Source organism: Penicillium coprophilum (assembly GCF_028826855.1).
Source record: "Penicillium coprophilum strain IBT 35676 chromosome Unknown utg000002l_segment0_segment1, whole genome shotgun sequence".
Lineage (NCBI taxonomy): Eukaryota > Fungi > Ascomycota > Eurotiomycetes > Eurotiales > Aspergillaceae > Penicillium > Penicillium coprophilum.
In genome coordinates, this window is record NW_026622722.1 from 5,876,662 (window position 1) to 5,895,223 (window position 18,562).

An 18,562-nucleotide genomic window follows, 5' to 3' on the forward strand; every position below is an offset into this window, starting at 1 on the left:
CGAATCCCTCCGGTCGGAGGAATAGCCTTGCATAAAATAGGTTCACGCAGATGCACTGCAAGGATGGAGAGATGGGGAAGTATTTGATATCGCTGTACCTCGATCCCTACTATTGAGTATTATTGAAGTGATGTGTATTTAGAAGAACAAGGACATAAGGTATTCATTTATCGAGAATCCAGCGTATTGGGATTTCTTATAAGCATCATGTATAGATTTTTGTATAGAGTAGTAGATATAGATGTACGTAGTATGGGGTCACCATAGTGGCAAACGGGGACGATGGGGCCCTATTGGGGGCATTTGGGTCTATCAGGTTCCAGATGAATAAAGAATACTGAAAGAGTCCTTAAAAGAGTCATAATAATAGAATAGTAAAGAGTCATAGCTATTTTATTTTCATAATTGAGACTTCATGTACTCTGTACAATCTATGTACTTCAATACGCCCATTCAACCAGGTACATCTAATGTAGATTCTTTGTAACATGTGAGTGGCGTAGGTCGACAACTTCTCAACCTTTCTATTTTACTCTCACTTCTCTTTCGGAAATTTCTTTAATTTCATTGTTTTCCAGAGATTCTCTAGAGAATCCATCCCCAAAGCACATTCAAAGGTACGTTGGTCGGAAAATGCAACTCTCTCGTTCTGCCCGTTTTCCACAAACCCGAATATTTTTTTTCCCTTGAATTTTTTCCCTCCCACCATCCATCTACCCTTTAAATCAAGCCCTTTTAAAAACATAACACTGTCGACCAAAACGCTGCCCTTGCTGCGTACCTGGTCTTCTGTGTATTTGGAAACTTGTTTCCTTTCTTTTTTCATTCCATCCCTCTAACCTGTGCAGTTAGGTTTGGATGTGGCCTTGTTACGCCTCCGCGTACTGACATCACCTTCGTCTTTTTTTTTCCCTCGAACCTTCTCCTTCGCCCTCTTCGCGCGTTTAGACGTACAACCTGTCTAATGAGCTCGAACCCTTCTCAGTCGGGCAACCAAGGACAAAGCACCGCTACTCCCGCCGCTTCGACCCAGCCCGCATCCTCTACCCCCCCTGGCTGCCACCCAGGCGCCAGCCAGATCTTACGCCAACGCAACTAAGAAATCCGCGACGGACTCTACCGCCGCACCCGTCACCGTGGGCGGTTCAGCGCAACATGGGCAGTCGAGCTCCGTATCTGTGAACGGCAAACCCATGCAAAATCAATCTCAACAGTCTGCCTCTGGCGTGACCATTGTCAATGGAGCACCTACTGCTCCGGCCGCTTCCTCCGGCGATCACTCTCGCAAACCGTCTGTAACCATCACCTCGAGCGGTACCTCTGGCTACATGCCCAACGGCGGTGGCCCAGCCAGTCGGCCCAACAGTCTTCAGTTCGGATTCCAGCAAAGTTCTCCCAACATGGGTGCTCCTGCTGTGCCTGCCTCCAACCAGGCCCAGGCTGGACTTGGTGCCCCTTCGACCAACCCTCGCGTGACGTCTCCTCAGACTTCTCCTTCGCCTATTCCTCAGCCAGCCTCCAGCGGCGGTCGTCCGCCTCCATCGACTTACCAAGCGCAAGGAAATGTGCCGAACTTTGGTAGCTTCGGAGAAGCTGTTGACGTAAGTTTCCTTTCTTCAAATCCTTCTCTCTTGGGTGGTCATGGTGTACAAATGTATACGGAGTGACGGCACACCTGTCCGCGACTTTTTCCAAAGTCATTGCTTCGAAACTTATTTTTGCTAACACATGGCGTTCCATCTCACAGCCTTCTATTGCACAAGCTTCTCAGCACTTGCGTCGCGAGTCCTCCCAGTCCACTCACAGCGATATGAGCAACCACATGGGCAACGCTCCCGGACGTTCAGGCTACCAGGGTGGCCGCGGTCGCGGATACTCCCAGCCCGGCTACCAGGGACAGCAGATGCCTTACTCTCCCAACCCCGGTTTCCGACAGACCCCCAACCAGCCGCGAGCTGGTCCTAACATGGGTCCTCAGTTCCACGCCTCGAACCAGGGCCGTCCGTTGGCTCCCTACCCTAACTCGCCTCACCAAGCCAACCGCAGCCCTGCCCTGGCCAACGTTAACCCTACTACTCCTCAGATGAACCAAGTTCCAATGGCACACCCCCAGATGCCTCAGCAACCCTACGGTTACGGTCAACACATGGGCCCCCAAGCTGTGAGATCCCCCCCTTCTCGTTCTTCCCAGGCTCCTTGGCGTCGTCCACAAAGGAATCTTGCCAGCTCTTGGAGGCGCAAAGACAACCCTACATACTCTCCCGAGTACCCCGTGGATCTTGCACCTGAAAGTGGTCAGTTCGAACAGATTCTAACAATGGTTAAATTTCAACAGTCTTTCCCGAACGCTTACGATCCAAACTATGCTGGTTATTACAACCCGGCCGCTGGTTACTACATGGCACCGCCCTCGCCTCAGCCTCGTGCTGCTGGCATGCCCTACAATCCTCAGTACATGGGACAGCAATTCCCGAACCCCATCCCCCAGGCAACGCCGCTTTCACGTACACCCTCCCAGGTATCTACTGATCGTCCAGGTTCGAGCCTCGGCCAAGGAGCTGCACCTACTGGTCCTGCTGTTGCTAGCCACACCCACACTGGCAGCCGCGCATCCAACAGCCCCGCTCCCAAGCCACACTTCATTATCCCATCAGCCAAGAAGAGCCCGATCATCATCAAGGACCCTAACAGCGGCTCAGTTAAGACCTTCGAAAAGAACCCCGCATCCCCTGCTCGTGCCACTCCTTCACCCGTCAAGTTCACTCCTCCTCCCACATCCACTCCCCCTCCTCGCACTGCCAGCGCGTCTGAGCACACTCGTACCGATAGCAAGACGAATGCCACCAAGACCGACGAGGAGAAGAAGCAGGAACTGAAGGATGCCGTTCGCATGAAGATCCAGCAGGACGAGGCTGCCCAGAAGCAGCGTCTGGCTGATGAGGCCTCTCGCAAGGCCACTGAGGCCGTCTCGACCGATGTTAAGAAGGATGATACCGAGTCTGCCCGGGCTGCCGTCGAAGAACTTAGCATCAAGGATAAGGCTGCACCTGTTGAGGAGCCCAAGAAGGCCGAGGCTGTTGAAGCATCGAAGGAAGCTGCCCCTGCTGAAGAGCCCAAGAAAACTCCTGCTCCCGCTCCCGCTCCCGTGGATGATGAGCCCGATTATGATGCCATCGAGCGTGAAATGGCCGAAATTGAAGCCAAGGAGCGCGCCGCAGAGGAAGACTACAACCGTGCAAAGAAAGCTAAGCTGGAGGAACAGAAACGCAAGGAACGCGAGGAGCTTGAGAACTATGAGGCCAACATGAAGAAGGCCGAAGCCGAGGCTGAGGCTCGCGAGATTGCCCGCGAGAACGCCGCTCGTAGCGGCGAATCAGCTGCTCAGGACGACAGCAAGGATTTGTTCGCTTCGCTCAAGAAGGGTGGGTACAGTGCCACCGAGTCTTCCACGCCTGGTGACAGCGGTGCTGCTACCCCCGTTTCATCTGAGATGGGCCCGCCAGCCAAGCCCGCCAGCGCTATCCCCAAGAAGCCGGCTGGCCTCAAGCTTGATACCCCCAAGCCCACTGAGCCTTTGCAAGCAACCGCAGGCATGAAGTCTCTGCAGAATGCCAAGTTCTTGAAAGACCTCAGCAAGGTCACTTACCCACCGTCCATCAAAGCCCCCGACTCCACTATGAACGCCGTTGCGCCCGAAGGCCGCAAATTCCACTACGACCGGGACTTCCTGCTACAGTTCCAGGCTGCATTCAAAGATAAGATCTCTGTGGACTGGGACGCCCGTCTGCGGGACACCGTCGGTGATCCCACCGACTCTTCCCGTCCCCAGTCTGCCCGCACTCCTAGCATGGGTAGCCGTGCTGGCTCTCGCAACAGCGCCATGGGCACTCCCTTCAGCGGAGCCAACACCATGGGTAGCTTCAATGCCCCACGACCCGGTCAAATGCCCCCCATGGGCAGCGGACCAATGGGCAGCCGCAACGCGTCCGGCTTCGGATTCCCACGGGGCGGCCCTGGTGGTATGGGCCCTATTGGCAGTATTCGCTCAACTTCTTCCGGTGTTCCTCCTCGTGGCAACTCGAGCAAGGGTCCCCGCACCGATAGCCGACAGAGCAAGAAGCACGGTGGCCGACAGGACAGCGGCGCGCAAGACAAGTCGATGCCTCTTACCGCTGGCATGGATCTGAAGGCAATCCAAACCTCTGCGACTGGCTGGAAGCCCCGCAGTGTTGGACAAGCCGCCGGTGCTGGTCCCGCCCCTGGTGGCGATGGCTACTTGGCACCGGATGTCGTTCAGCGCAAGGTCAAGGCTGCTCTTAACAAGATGACACCGGAGAAGTTCGACCGTATCTCTGGTCAGATCCTCGATATTGTCTCCCAATCCAAGGACGAATCCGACGGCCGTACACTGCGTCAGGTCATCCAACTTACATTCGAGAAGGCTACGGATGAAGCTCACTGGGCCCCCATGTACGCCAAGTTCTGCAAGAGTATGCTGGAAAGCATGAGCCCAGAAATCAAGGATGAGAACATCCGTGACAGAAATGGCACCGTTGTTGCTGGTGGAAGTCTGTTCCGCAAGTACCTGCTCAACCGCTGTCAAGAAGAGTTCGAGCGTGGCTGGAAGACCAACCTGCCCGAAAAGCCCGAGGGCGAAACTGAAGAGGTATGTCGATCTACATCCAAAACATAGATTTTCCCCCTGTACTAATAATAGTCGACCGCAGATTCAAATGATGTCTGACGAATACTACATCGCTGCTGCTGCTAAGCGTCGTGGTCTCGGTCTCGTCAAGTTCATTGGTGAACTTTACAAGCTCGGCATGCTCACAGAGCGTATCATGCACGAGTGTGTTAAGAAGCTTGTGGACTACGAGGGTATTCCCGATGAGGCTGAGGTCGAGAGTTTGACCAGTCTGCTGCGCACCATTGGTGCCAGTCTCGACGCCTCTGAAAAAGGACCTGCCATGATGGACGCCTACTTTGCTCGTATTAACATGATGATTGAGACACCCAACCTGCCCAGTCGTCTTCGCTTCATGCTTCTGGTAAGCTTCTCACTAGCTCTTCGTCTCGTGAAGTTAAGGGAATGAAAACTAACATGGTTTCCAGGATATTATTGATCTGCGTGCCGCACGCTGGAATTCCAAGGATTCCGACAAGGGTCCTCAGACCATTGTTGAGATTCGCGAGGCTGTAAGTGACCTTCCTTACCATGATCCACCATGTCTCATCTCTAACTCTTGAAACAGGCTGCCCGTGCCCAGCAAGCAGCTGAAGCTGAGCGCCAACGCCAGTCCAGCAACCGCGGAGGCGGTGGCCGCATCCCTATGGGTCGCGGTGACGCCCGCGGGTTCGGATATGGAAACCAGGCCCCTCCCCCGATTATGCCTCTAGCAAGGTTGGCAGCGACGATCTCCGCCGTCTGCGTGCGACTCGCAACACCAACCAGCCCATGTCATTTGGTCCGTCCAGCCTTCTCGGCTCGCGCACCAACAGCGGCCGCAAGAACCTCGGTCCCGGCGGTAGCCTTGTCCGTGGTAGCGACGACAGCGCCGCCAGCAGCCGCACCGGCACTCCTACCGGCAGCAAGAAGGAGGACAACTCCTCTATGAACGCTTTCAGGTACGCATTTCCCAACGTTTTCCCCCTGCGGAGCTCCCCATGCTAATACGCTCCCTAGCGCGCTTGCTGCCCTTGAAGATCGGGATAACATGGCCACCTCGCCACCGTCAAACCCTACTTCCCCGGTTCTCACCAAGTCCCAGCCCGCGGCCGCCGAGCGTCGTCCCTCAAAAACCCCGTCTATCAAGGACGAGGAACCCACAGCATAGAGAAAGTCCTTAGGAGTTAATGATCAACGTTTTCCATTTTCTTGGTTCACAAAAAGATTTCTTCATTTTCGTCATTTCCATCTTGTTTTCCCGTGAGGAAAATCATGCGCCTTTGTTTTGAATCGCAGTCCTTTGCATCTTCCGACTGGTCGGTTTTCCCCCTAGGATCTCTTTTTTTCACGCTTTTATCACGCTGGTCTCGCTTTTTTGAACTTATTCGAAAAAAAGAGACCTTCTTCATAGTGTACAATCTTGACATCTTTTTCGATTCTTATTCTTGCTTCTTGTTTCTTTTTTTTTTTTTCGTCGGTCAATTGAGAGATGAGTGTGGAGGTGTGGTTGAGACTAGGACTTTGCTTGCAATTGGACTTGCTGAATCACTTCTATTTCATACTCTTGTCTTTCAATTGCAATTCTGTAGGGGGTTTTACTGCCAAAGTGCCAATGACGAAGAGATTGATCTTGAGAGTGATGAAGGAGTTGCGGATGTTTCTAGGGCTCTTTGCTTTTCCTCTTTCTCCGTCGTGCTTTGCATATTCTCCTTGCTTTTGCTTTGCTCCTCTCTTGTCCTTGTCCTTTTTTCTTCTCAATACCCGGAGCACCACTCGGCTTTAATGTGATTGAATGACTGCTTCGCCCTCTGGCCACTGAATGTCTTCCTTTATAAGAAATGATAACTTCTTTTATTATAGATCTATGTCCAAATCTACTATCATTATCGACTTAGTATAGCATACATCACATGCTTAAGTAGCGCTGGACTTACTTGGATATACTACGATACCTGGGCAAGAATAATGGCTACGAGTAAATAATTAGTTACAGGGGATGTTTCAAGCAATCAAGGTCTAGACATCCATGAACGTGGATGGATGTGCATTCATTTAGTGAGTTCATTCTCACTGTAGACAAAAGAGGGGAGAGAAATACATATAGCCAAAAGATGTCGAAGAATAATAGTGATGAGGGTATTGAGCAGGGGGTATAACTGTCAGTTCCGTCGTGGACCGACGTGGTACTTGACGTTGAATCTGTTCGATAAAGGGGACATGCCATACTTTCAGGATCCAGATGTCTTCGTACTGTCGTTTTTATGATCGTTATCTGACACTTCAATCATCGGGATAGACACGGGATTTTGGATTGAATCGACAGGCTCGTTCGCTTCATCTAGCTTGTCGGCCTCGGTAGAAGAGTCTGATACAGGAGAGTCTAGATCAAATGGAGGAGGCGAGGCCACAGTCCTGTCAATTGAGGGAGATGGCTGGATACTACTGCCAGTAGCCACGCTCTCTTGAGAGCTATCTGCTGGACTTCCGATACCCGGACTCGACATAACCATTGCATCCAATGAGTTCCGGGGGTAATTCGTGTCGGAGTCGTCGTGGCTGATACTGATGCTGCTGCGGTCTGAGACCGATAAAGAACTGCGGGAGGCCGCATTCGAGTATGATGCGGGAAGTCCAAGTGCCTCTGCCACCGCAGCCTCCTCATCCGGTAGCTTCGAAGTGCTGCTATCGGTGCTGGGGCAGGCGCCGAATATCTGACTGCCGCGCTGCTCGCTCATTTCCAGGATATGGTTGTAGCTGCGCCGTGTGGGGTCTGCACGGCGCTTTTTCTTCTTCTTTTCGCGCTTTGGTGAAGGCCGAACGACTATGACAGGGATGGGTGATTGCTGGAGGCAGTATTTGGAGACGGAGCCTGGGAGCAGACTGTGCACTCCTTTCAAGTTGCGTCCTCGTGTACCGACTACAAGCATTGCAGGTTCGTATATACGGATCTACGGGGTGTTAGATTGGTGGGAGGCAGCAATGGGGATTTTGAAAACGTTACCATGCGTTGGATGATGCTCTCGACCTTGCCCACAGCAAGTTCCAGAACCAGGCTGATAGCTTTCTCATCCTGGCTGTTCTTTTGGATCACCTGCTCAAACAGCTTTTCGGCCTCCTCGCGGTACTTTCGCTCCTCGATCCCGACATCGCTAGCTATGCGCGAGTCCTTTTCCACCGCTCGAAGACAGACGATCTCGTCCCCGTCATCCACCAGCTCATCAATGAGCCATTCGAGGGCAAACTCGGAGTAGTCGTTCTGGTCGGTTCCACACAAAAAGGTCCTGCTACGACGTGTGCTCTGGTAACCTTTGTGTTTGTAGTTTAATGTGAGGGAGAAATCGGTAGCATCGAAATTGTCGAAAGTGTCGAAGGAAACACCGCGCTCGTAGGTTCTGTTATATATCAGTACACGCCATCACACACAGAGAGTGTTTGGGGAGAACATACTTCGGCGGTGGGGGGGAGGGCCCCCTATTTGATTGGGCAGCTTTGTGTTCCCGTTCCCTTTTTTCCTTTTCTTCTAATTCCCTCGTCGGGGTATCCCCATATGACAGTCGCTTTTCCTTGAAGCTCGATGAGCGTGTGGGCAGCTGCGACTCTGCAGAATCGACGCTAAATTGGATTGATCTCCGGTGGCTTCTAGGCTGGACCTCACCGGAAAGGCTACGGGTGTGGCCGGACCCCGCGGCTGAGATCGTATGATCTCTAGATTCGGGCCGCCCTGCAGACTCAGATGAGCGTCTAGGGGAATTCGGTGTAGACATTGTGTAATTGATCTTCGGCGATAATGCAAATTGAACAGGGGTATAATGGGTCTGTTGGTTTTCCTGGGCCGGGTTGACGTGAATGACGAGAGGTAGGACGTATCAGCGGTCACCGGGTTGTTGAGGGTTCCACAGGACCAAGCGTGGTTTTGGTATCATGTTTTGGGATAGCTTGAATGGAAAGTAGGACGTTTAATGGTCACGCGTCATCTTGCTCAAGCTGAGTGACGGATGCAGCGAGGGGTCAGGTTCAGGGCGATCACTTATCGATAGCGGCTCGGAACCTTAACGGTGGCTTATATAATACAGCTCGGATCCACGGATTAACACAACCCTATGTTGTATACTCCGTACAAGAGAACAATCGAGCGTCACTTGTGAACTTTTCACATGAAACCCCATTAAACGGCATATTATCTCTACATGGTATCTTTATATGGGAAACAAGCTAAGGCAGGAATGTCAAAAAAGAAATTATGCTACCTTCCCAAATGTAAGTATACATTCAAGTCTTATTCGGAAGCAAGAAATGGAGAAGTTTCCAGACTCAAAACTAAGTATTTTAGCTGCTGTTAATGATCTCTTGGAATAGACTAATAATGCGAGCACAGTCCGAGCAGAGTTCGATCTACAATAGCATCAATATGATGTTTCCCAAACGCCGAAGCGAGGGTTATTGGAGACAAGAGAAGAGTAAGAACCTCAGTCAACTATGTATGTCAAGTCAGCAGTATACTCCTTACGCTGTATATTGGATAGCACTGAGTTGAAGCAATACGAATACGTGATAAAGAACATACAACATACTCCGTACAGATCATCCGGAGTTCCAGTCAGATGATACTCCATAGCAAGCCACAGTAAAATGACCCACCTGGATGATTATGCATATAAGATGACTAACTTCATAATTCAGGGTCTGCTCAGATAAGCGGACAGTAGTGCCAGATAGGGAAAGATCCATTGCACCAATCATATAACCAATCCAGGGCAGCATCGCAAAACATACCCAAAACACCTCAGCCCCCCCAGCCTCAAGATTTTCACCCACTAGCTCAATACGCATCCCGCCCCTACCTTACCTCTAACAAAGCCAAGACATCCACTCGAAGGAAAAAGAGGCGACAAAGAAAAAAACCATCCCCTTCCATTATCCACTTTTCGCGGAGTGTCCGAACACGTCTTGAAGAATGAAACTAGTAAAACCCTTCACCTGACTAGCAACCCGTAGCGGCATCCTATGCCGACCTAACCGCGATGATCTCGCCCCATCTGCCCTTGGGTCTGATCTATCTATCTTATCCGGCGGTGAGGATCATGGCGTGCTGGCGGGCTGCACTCCCATTTGGCTGGAAACGGAGTTTGCGCGCTCGGGCCGCGGATCGACGGGTCACATGTCTTAGTTTATTCTGCCGGATTTGGCACTATTTACTGTACTATGTACGGAGTATGGAGTACAACACTAAGATATTGGAAATGTTGAGGATTAAAATTTTTTTTATTGGATTGATTTTCTGTAGGGGAAAGTAGACACTTTGTACATCGGTTGGGACCACAATGTCTTCCCCCGATGTTTCACTCCAATGCACAGTCTCGACCTTTGGAGGGAGAGCTGAATGTTGGATCGCTATCACAGATAGCCAGAGATGAGTGGAATATATAGTAAATGCCCATATGACATGAAAGTAATGAAATGCCCAAAATGGTGATTCGCAAATGCGACCAAAAAAAAACAACGCCAAAAAGAATTAGAAGATGGGAGATGTCAAATATAGGCTCGCTTGAAGAATATCGTCATAAGAAGCATCAGGGTATCACGTATGTAGCGCTGGATAATGGTACACAAGGCAGAAAGAGAGGAAGAGTGTAGTCGGGGTCGTAATGGAGTTTGATCGAGTTTAATAAGCCTCAATGATGGTCTGCTCTTGTGCACCAAAATACCCTTGCTCAAAGAGATGGGGTTGATCAGAACCCGCCAAGGCGATAGCCGTAGTGGCGGATTCCTTTTCATCGAATGTTTCCAGTGTTGGTTGAGGCGGGGACGGTGGTGTCAACTCGTCCTCGGACTCTCCATCCGAATCAGAAAGGAGTTCAGGCGGTGACTGTCGCGAGGATGAGCGAGTCAAGGTCAGCTCCTCTGCATCGTCGTACTCAAAGTCCGAATCTGTGTCGTCGCCTTCGTCGTCCTCCTCTAGTAGGTCCTCGTGGAAGTGAGCCACGGGTGATGGGGCGCGGCGGCGGACAGGAGTGTTAATGACGAATTCGGTCTCGTCGTAGTCGGAGTCGTCGCTGTCGCTAACTTCGGAGTCCAGATCGGACACATCCTCCGGATCCCAGTCTTCCTCAGGCTCTTCAACCACGGTCGAAGCCCATTGAATATGTTGGCCAGAGGGAGCTGAAGCCTTGGTGGCTCCATGGACGGTCTGGTTGAACCAGCGTTCTTGTTCACGCTCGGCATCGGCGAGGTCGTACATCAAGGAGTCGAGGAGGTTGGCATGACCAACGAGCAGGCGCAGGTCGTGATCTGCCCGGGAAGCTTCACGGGTGAGCTTCTTCCGGGCAGTGTGGGCGAGATAGTATGTTTGCGTGATGCTCATTTTCTTCTGTTGGCGGCGACGGAGGAGAGAATCAAAGTAGGGAGAGGAGCTGGAGGTTGGAGAAGAAGAAGAGTCCATGGTGGGCCAAAAGGAGCTTTTTGATTATTGGGTATGACTCTTTTGGCTAGTGACTCAATTAGGCGTCATCCAGTCACAGTGGATCGTCGTGGGGCGGTGTGATAGAAGTGATAAGAAAAGTAGATCAACTTTGTTATACATGAAAGTATAGATAGGTGATATATCAGGTTCTTTTGTATCCAGGGGGACAAGATGAATAGTGTAACGGGAATAAGAAGTAGATGAGATATCAGAAAGATTTCCAGGAAGAGGTTTATATTATAATCTCACAAGGCTACCTTTTTTTTTTTTTTTTTTTTTAGCCCGATCGACCCGAAACGGATTTTACGGATGCTTAGAGATCCACCGGAAATAAAATGGAGAAAAAAAAAGAGTATACGCCGAGCCCGAGTTATGAATAATGCACTGTTCGCTTTCCAAGGTTCTTTTCCCAAGGCTCATAGGATTTCTACTTCACCGCTATGTTAGACGTGATTTAGATACTTAAATACAATATATAAAGTACATATTATCCAATGTATATATACAATGTATACTCGTAACTCTTTCAATTCTGTGCAATGACTCACGGCTCCCGGATGACCAATTCGCCGTGCCGTGGTCCGCATCGGAGGATAAACACCGGTCGGAAAATCGGTCGCACCTGCTCCGTTTTTTTTTTTTTTTTTCCTTAATTCCTAAATCCATTACATATTTCCTTTCAAGGTTAAGTTGATTACTGATATCTTTAAGGTTCTAGGTTTGACCCTTGGAAATCAGCTTTGGATTACTTCAGCATGGCGATTTCCAATCACATCATGTCAAATCACATCATGTCAACCTGCTAAACACAGACACAAACCTCAGCTGAGACTTTGGTCTACGTGTCGAAATCCTATCTAGGTGTGAGTTGGCATGTCAGCATGGAGAGGCTCTTGGAACCTTGGAAACCAAGCCGCATTAGGAGGAACTACTTTACGCGTATCTCCCCGTATGCACTTTTCCATTTACAACTTACCCCTCGCCTGTACTCCCCTAAATCATCTTTCATACTCCTTAGACGAATACGACCAGTGCCCAGCCTTGGCAGGATTGACAGACTAGCATTCCCCAGAAATTCGAGATTGACCAGGAACCCATGCATGAGTAGGCTGTGTTGTGGGGAACACCTAAGCGAATGCCGACTAACTATTGGCATGCACAGATCCTCATGAGGCCATGAGGCAGCATAATTCTAACATCCCTGGATGAGCCCATCACTCCTCGCGTGCTACCGCCGTACGATGTACTCCGTACGTTCTGTCTTGTTCATTCCACAAGTGGAGCACAAGGGGGCATTGACCGATCTCATTGGTCTCCACATGGAATAATGTGCTCAAAAGAGAGAGAAGCCTGACACTGCGCCCTGCAAGGAGGATAGATTAGGTGTCTTTCTCTTCACGATACAGGTACCATTGTACATTCCTTACCGCATACTTGACGATAGCGTGGCATACGTCACGGACTTCAAAAGAGTCGTCCTGTTTTGGAAATACCGGATCTGGATCTTGGCATATTAGTAAGACCCATGCGGATATCACCGAGCCTCCAAGGCTTCCAAGGTTCCAAAAGTTGCCCCGTGCGTAGAGATGACCTAAGCACTCAAAATGCCCATGTGCGCGCCCTCGCAGGGCTTACCGTTTCGAAACATTAAATCTCCACTTCGTAGCCTTACCGAATACGAAATGTCTCAACTGATTGATGACTATTAGGCTGACTATTCAGGCTTCTCTTGCAGTCGAAGATATTCTACAATCTTCTATCTTCCATATCAAATCAGTATGAGAAAATAACCTAATTAGGAAACGATGAGGTCAATGGCAAGATCCAGCCACAGTCCAGAACAATTGGATTTAGAATTCAGGGTCTAGGCGGAGATAAATAATGCAATAGTCATCGGCCAACAACGCCATGACTGGTTGTCGGGCACTTTAGTGAACGCCCAATAATCGACATTGGATCCTCGGCTTTTGGCTGTTAATCTTCCGATATCCACCGCACTTGACAGGTATGACATCAGGACTTTTGCTTCGGCCAAGTTGACTATTGGCCGAGAGCTTCAATATCTGGGGGTGGGGATTGCGAAAATACCGCTTTGGGTGGAATCTCAATTGCCTGATCGGGTAGAAACATGAACAGTTCATTGCATGATGAGCTAATCTTGAGGAAGAATAGACGACAAAAGATTATTCTCTGCTGTCCGAAAGAGGCGAGGTGTCTCTTGAGGCTGATGACCTAGGTATCACCGTATCAGTACATAGTTTATGCACTCTTCATATTAATAATAACTCGCCGAAACATAAACATAAAACTATGCAACTATGCATCAGCTCTGACCAATGCCTCCCTTACCCATTTAGGAAGTAGCTCACACAGATTCCTCCGACCTTCGGCATTAAGTCCATCCGTCCAAAGTCAGACAAACTCCGTTCCGAGTTCCGAGGATCGTGCACACACTTTATGCTGTGTTATCCACGTGAGACCCTGCTTTCTTCATATCGGCTATCACTGCCCTATCACTTACGGGTGATCGACATGTGCGAAAGACCCCATCTCGGAACTTCGCGGTTTCCGGGCTTAGTTCATAGCTAGATCGAGGTTAGATGTGGATTGCTGGCTATGCGGCACATGTCTACGGGGCTGGTCGGATGAACTCGTCCGGATTCGCTATTACTGACTCTGATGCAAGGTTCCTCGTGACTCATATGTTAACATCGAGGCTTTTTTGAGTTTCGGTCGTTGGAATGTGCTATGTGTTGAAGTTGCGCCCACGGAGATTTGTTGAGATTCACCCAAATTGAGCGGTCAGCTGCTGAATATATATACCTTGTAGCTAGCTGCTCTGTAGTTATCTGATACATTATCTACAGCATGTGACCCTCTTAATGCTCAGCATGCAAGCAAACGAGCACTGCACGTCAATGAACGGAATGAAACATCAAACAAGCAGCTGTTGGGCTGAAATCAAAGCTAGAACCCAAATTTCCAGGCAAGATCAATCACTACATCAATCTCTAGCCTCTTTGTCTTGTGTAGAGTTGCCCATCTATTGTTATGTAAAAAAACTTACGCCACGTGATCGTTTCGGTAATATATATCCAGCCGTAGTGGATCGTCTCGCACCGTCAACAGGAAATCAAGATGGAAAAGAAACCCTGAAAGAGAATCGATTCAAGAGAAAATTCGTCACGTTCAAATTAACAAACAGCTGATAGTCAAGTAACGCCCAAGGCACCGACACCAGAGACTCCAGCAAGAAACAACCCTTCAAGATTCAGCAGCAAGACATATTGCTTCAAGATCCACAGCTAGACACATCCCACATTCCTTCAAGGTATCTCACTTCAAGCAACTAGCTTGCACCATCTCATTCCCAAGGTGATCGACAAGGGCGACTGAATTGTCCGGATCCGACATACGAAGATCAGCATAAGCAAGAGCACGATCAATAGTCATCTCAATGCTGTGCAAGTCTCGGGCATATCCATGGAATCGAAGCTTGTGCAGAACAGCCCTGATCCAGTTGACGCAGTTTTGGGGAGGATAAGCACTCTTAACCGGCAACTGAACAGACTGAAGGAGCATCTTGATAGTCTCCGGACCGATTCCATCGCTGACTTCGCCAATTGCCATTCTGATCAGAAGAGAGTCGCACGACTCCGGATGAACGTTGTTCTTGACGCGGTAGGTCCATTGGAAGTCGGGATTGAGGTCACGTCGAATAATTGGGTCCGGGGAGGATCCATCGGTCACGTCGTAGGCGTGGTAGCGATGGTGTTTCGTATCAAAGACGAGAATCGACCAGTGGTAGGCTGAGAAGCCGAGGCGCTTTCGGTAGTCGCCAAGAGAGAGCTCGCCTCGATGGTAGAGGGCCAGGAACAGCTGGTAGGTGTCGGTTGCTGGGGAACCCGGGGTTGCTCCGCGATCGATGGGTGCATCGCTGATCTATGTGTGTACTCTTGTTAATCACTCTTCCAAGCTTCAATTTTGAAAGCTTTGAACTCACAGGAAGCTCAGTGGGATACATGGCCACGGTGCTTAAGAGCTTGCGCAGGTGTATGTAGCTGTGGTAAGTCGAAGTTCTGTTTACATATTACTCTCCGATCGAAGTCTGGAGCAGGAGCGCTCAGCAACTTTGCCGTTTCTATGCTACCGCCTGGGTATCATTTTCAATGGCAATTCAGTCATTCGCGCCTGCCTGATGTAGCTACACGCAATTTACGGTCAATTGAAGACCGCGACGAGGAGAAACGGGGTTGTTTGCAAATTTATATCCCGAATTTATAGATCTTTTGAAGCTATACAAATCTTCGCGCACGGACCACCCTGGCGTATAGTTCAAAGGCGGCCACCCATCGCCTCGATTTTCAACCACAAAGGAGCAAAGCTAAGCATAAGTAATAGTAAATCAGGCCGACTCGATAGATAAGAGCAAAGTGACATATTACTCAGAGAATATGAATTCAATCAAAATGGCAACTGGCTCTAGCTAGCTGGGGGACCAAGGTGGCAGTCCAATAGTTGGGGCATTATGGCACAAACACATGATAACACGGGACTCTATGATTTCTGACAAGCCTTGTCATTGTGAAAATAATGAAAAATCTATACCCTTACAACTGTTCTGAAATCATGAGTATGGTGGCATGTCTGTATTTGGCGAACAAGTGCGACACAACAGGTTTTGTCAAAAATCACAGTCGTCTATAATGCCAATGGGAGCATTTCTTTCAGAAGTGAGCTTAATTTGTCTAAGGATCCTGGGGGCATCTGTCTAAAGGAGAGAGATAGGACTATACAAACAATCCCTTCAAGCGTCTCATTGTGCACTTGTGATTTGTGATCCAAGATTACTGTAGAAAATCATCTCGCATTGAATATAGATCTACAATAAAAGAAGCGCAATATGAACACGAGAGATAAAGAGAACTGTAACAGCTTCTGAGAGTGACTCAATACTTGATGTTAGCAAGGCGATCTTGATAAGACCTGGTATACAAGTCTGCCTAGGCACACAAACTCCACCCGTATTCATTTAAGGCAGAGACAAGAAAAGCTTCTTCAACTTGGGATAGTTAGGTGTGCCCAAACCGGTAGCCGGGTCCCATCTGCATGGCATGTCAGTAAAAATCCCACAGCGAAAGTAGAAGATTGTGTGAACTCACCCTGGAATAGCACTGAAGCCATCCGAATTACATCCAGCACTGGTGCCGTTGGTAATATCATTAAGGACCTCGGGGTGTGCATAAAGCACGGGGTTTACGAAGCCAATAGGGCCCTTGCCTTTGGCAAGACGTTCCTCGTTAATCTACCAGAAGATCCGTTAGTACAGTAAACAAAGCAATCCCAAGTCTCGACTTACCAAAGTCAGGACCGAAGCAAACAGTGGCGATGCCAAGCTAGAGCCGTAGAAGTGATGCAAGGCTCCACCGGTGTAAGCAGGGAACATGGCGCCGTTAGCCGCCACATCGGGATAAGCACGGCCAATGCGGTTGAAGAGACCCTTTGTCTTGTTAAAGTCGACCTCCAACTCAGAGTAATGCGGGTAAGAAAGCTGGGCAGTCTTAAAGTACTTCTCTACAGCCCTTCTCTGGTACAGAGGCTGCGGGAAGTAGTTGGAGAAGCCGCCTGCACTGCTGAAGTTAGCGGCAGTGCCACCCAAGTTAGCGTGCATGACGCTCTCAGCATCCTCGACTGTCTGGTCGGCGTAGAGCATGGTGCCTCCGACAGAGGTCACGTAGGGACAGTTAGAGGGATACTGGGGGTTGAAGATCTTTCCCTCGGGTCCCAAGCATCCATTTGCGGATCCGTCGCCGTGGAAGGAGGCGACGCCATAGTCGCCAGAGGCGAAGAGAATGGAGTGACCCTGCAGGCCGAGCTTCAGGAACTCAGTGCATTGGCGCTTGGTGTAAGCGACGGGGAGATCGGCTTCGGCTTGTCCGTAGGAGGCGCTGATGACGCTTGTAGGCTTGTATACACCGCATTGAAGCTTGCCTGTTTTGTTTTGTGTGAGCGAGCAGATCAGTCTGGTTGGCGAAAAGGGTACCTTACCTTTGTAACCACCAGGGCGCGGGTTGGGATAGACTGGATCGATATCAGGGTTGTTACCCGTTTCACCGAAGGCACTGTACGTGCAGTAAGACTGGGCTTATTAGCAATGTACATTTGATCTCCAAGATAATATGACTTACACCATCGAGAGCGTCAAGGAAAGTGTTGAACAGGTTGGTGGTCGCAACCTCTTCAGGTTCATAAAGCTGGTCATCAACCTGGTAAAGAGTCACGGACTGGGGGTAGATAAGCGAATAACTGGCGTCGTTAGCAAAGAACAGAGAAACAGCCAGTAAAGGAAAGTTGGACTCACGCCATGTCGATGTCAATGTCCGATTCACCCTGGTTCATAGGGCTGTAATCGGGCACCGAGAAGTTGGCTCCATCAATCAAGGCAGGAATGGGGTAAGTGCCCTGGGGAACCCAAGGAGCATATGCTTTATAGTAAAGATCGAGATCCGACTTGGCAAAGTAGTCACCCTGCTCGTAGAGACCAAGCGAGTTGCCCTTGTGTGCCTTGGTAGCATCTGGGATATTGTACAAAGCCTTGATGCAGGCCGGCGTCATCTCACTTCCGCATTTCTGGAGGTCCGCAGGAAGTGACTTCGCCTTCTCGGAGATAACAGCGGATTTGAAAATGTCATCGGCTTCCACTGAGCCCTTGAATTGGACCAAGTGTGACATTCGCTTCTGCTTGGTACTCTTCTTGACGATGGGGCTAAGCTTGACTCCAGGAGTAATATAGTCAATGTGCGCCTGGATATGCTCGGGGACATGATATCTAGTATTGTTAGTGAAAGAGTCCAAAGTAATTCAGAAAACAGCAAGAAGACTTACTCCTCGCAGCCAATCTTCATGCTGGAAGTGCTGGCGTGTTCATGTTCATAGAACTCGGCCTTGAACAAATCCTCTACTTCCTGTACATAGGCATCAAAAGCCAACCATCCTTTGTTGTCGGAGTGTACAATTCGGGACTCATGAATGCCAGAGGATTCAAGCCACCGACGAACAGTGTGAACAGTATCCTCTGAAGGAGCGAACATATCATGAACTTCCTCTGCAGACCAGTACTGCCCATATTTGGGAGAGCTCGGGTCAGAACTGTACAAGTATTAGTGACTGGGACGCAGACCATGAACTCTCGAACACATATCAACAACTTACACAGCCATGAGATACTCCTCACCCTTCTCCAAATTATTCTGAGTAAGACCAATGCGCACAGGCAGCACGGAATCGCGCTTGATGCGCTCACCTTTCACCCAATCTACATGCTCGCTTCGCTTTTCATGCAAAACATGCTTCACTGGTGCAGGAACGGCTCCAGAAAGAGCAGCGATCGCCAGAGCAACGCAAACCTGACGTACGAACATCTCGAGAAGCACTAG

At 49.7% G+C, this 18,562-nt stretch overlaps 5 protein-coding genes across 5 annotated transcripts; 1 reads left to right on the forward strand and 4 right to left on the reverse strand.

Annotated features, from left to right (window-relative positions):
- Nucleotides 1-50: 50 nt before the first annotated feature.
- Nucleotides 51-5,834, forward strand: N7500_004294 (putative eukaryotic translation initiation factor subunit eIF-4F; the record flags this gene model as incomplete). The annotated part of the gene is made up of 8 exons (XM_056675440.1): nucleotides 51-79; nucleotides 1,034-1,601; nucleotides 1,748-4,666; nucleotides 4,728-5,048; nucleotides 5,113-5,196; nucleotides 5,253-5,353; nucleotides 5,398-5,625; nucleotides 5,684-5,834. 8 exons carry the CDS (start codon nucleotides 51-53, stop codon nucleotides 5,832-5,834), a joined length of 4,401 nt encoding a protein of 1,466 aa, XP_056535965.1.
- Nucleotides 5,835-6,894: 1,060 nt separating this feature from the next.
- Nucleotides 6,895-8,430, reverse strand: N7500_004295 (universal stress protein; the record flags this gene model as incomplete). The annotated part of the gene is made up of 3 exons (XM_056675441.1): nucleotides 6,895-7,614; nucleotides 7,668-8,058; nucleotides 8,114-8,430. 3 exons carry the CDS (start codon nucleotides 8,428-8,430, stop codon nucleotides 6,895-6,897), a joined length of 1,428 nt encoding a protein of 475 aa, XP_056535966.1.
- A 1,898-nt stretch (nucleotides 8,431-10,328) lies between these two features.
- N7500_004296 (uncharacterized protein) lies at nucleotides 10,329-11,105 on the reverse strand (the record flags this gene model as incomplete). The annotated part of the gene is made up of 1 exon (XM_056675442.1): nucleotides 10,329-11,105. One exon carries the CDS (start codon nucleotides 11,103-11,105, stop codon nucleotides 10,329-10,331), a length of 777 nt encoding a protein of 258 aa, XP_056535967.1.
- A 3,357-nt stretch (nucleotides 11,106-14,462) lies between these two features.
- On the reverse strand, nucleotides 14,463-15,150 carry N7500_004297 (uncharacterized protein; the record flags this gene model as incomplete). Its single annotated transcript, XM_056675443.1, has 2 exons — nucleotides 14,463-15,068; nucleotides 15,130-15,150. The coding sequence occupies 2 exons, from the start codon at nucleotides 15,148-15,150 to the stop codon at nucleotides 14,463-14,465; spliced, it is 627 nt and encodes a 208-aa protein (XP_056535968.1).
- A 1,008-nt stretch (nucleotides 15,151-16,158) lies between these two features.
- On the reverse strand, nucleotides 16,159-18,547 carry N7500_004298 (S53 family peptidase; the record flags this gene model as incomplete). Its single annotated transcript, XM_056675444.1, has 8 exons — nucleotides 16,159-16,231; nucleotides 16,289-16,431; nucleotides 16,486-17,117; nucleotides 17,175-17,265; nucleotides 17,315-17,432; nucleotides 17,488-17,955; nucleotides 18,012-18,275; nucleotides 18,339-18,547. The coding sequence occupies 8 exons, from the start codon at nucleotides 18,545-18,547 to the stop codon at nucleotides 16,159-16,161; spliced, it is 1,998 nt and encodes a 665-aa protein (XP_056535969.1).
- Between the last annotated feature and the right edge of the window lie 15 nt (nucleotides 18,548-18,562).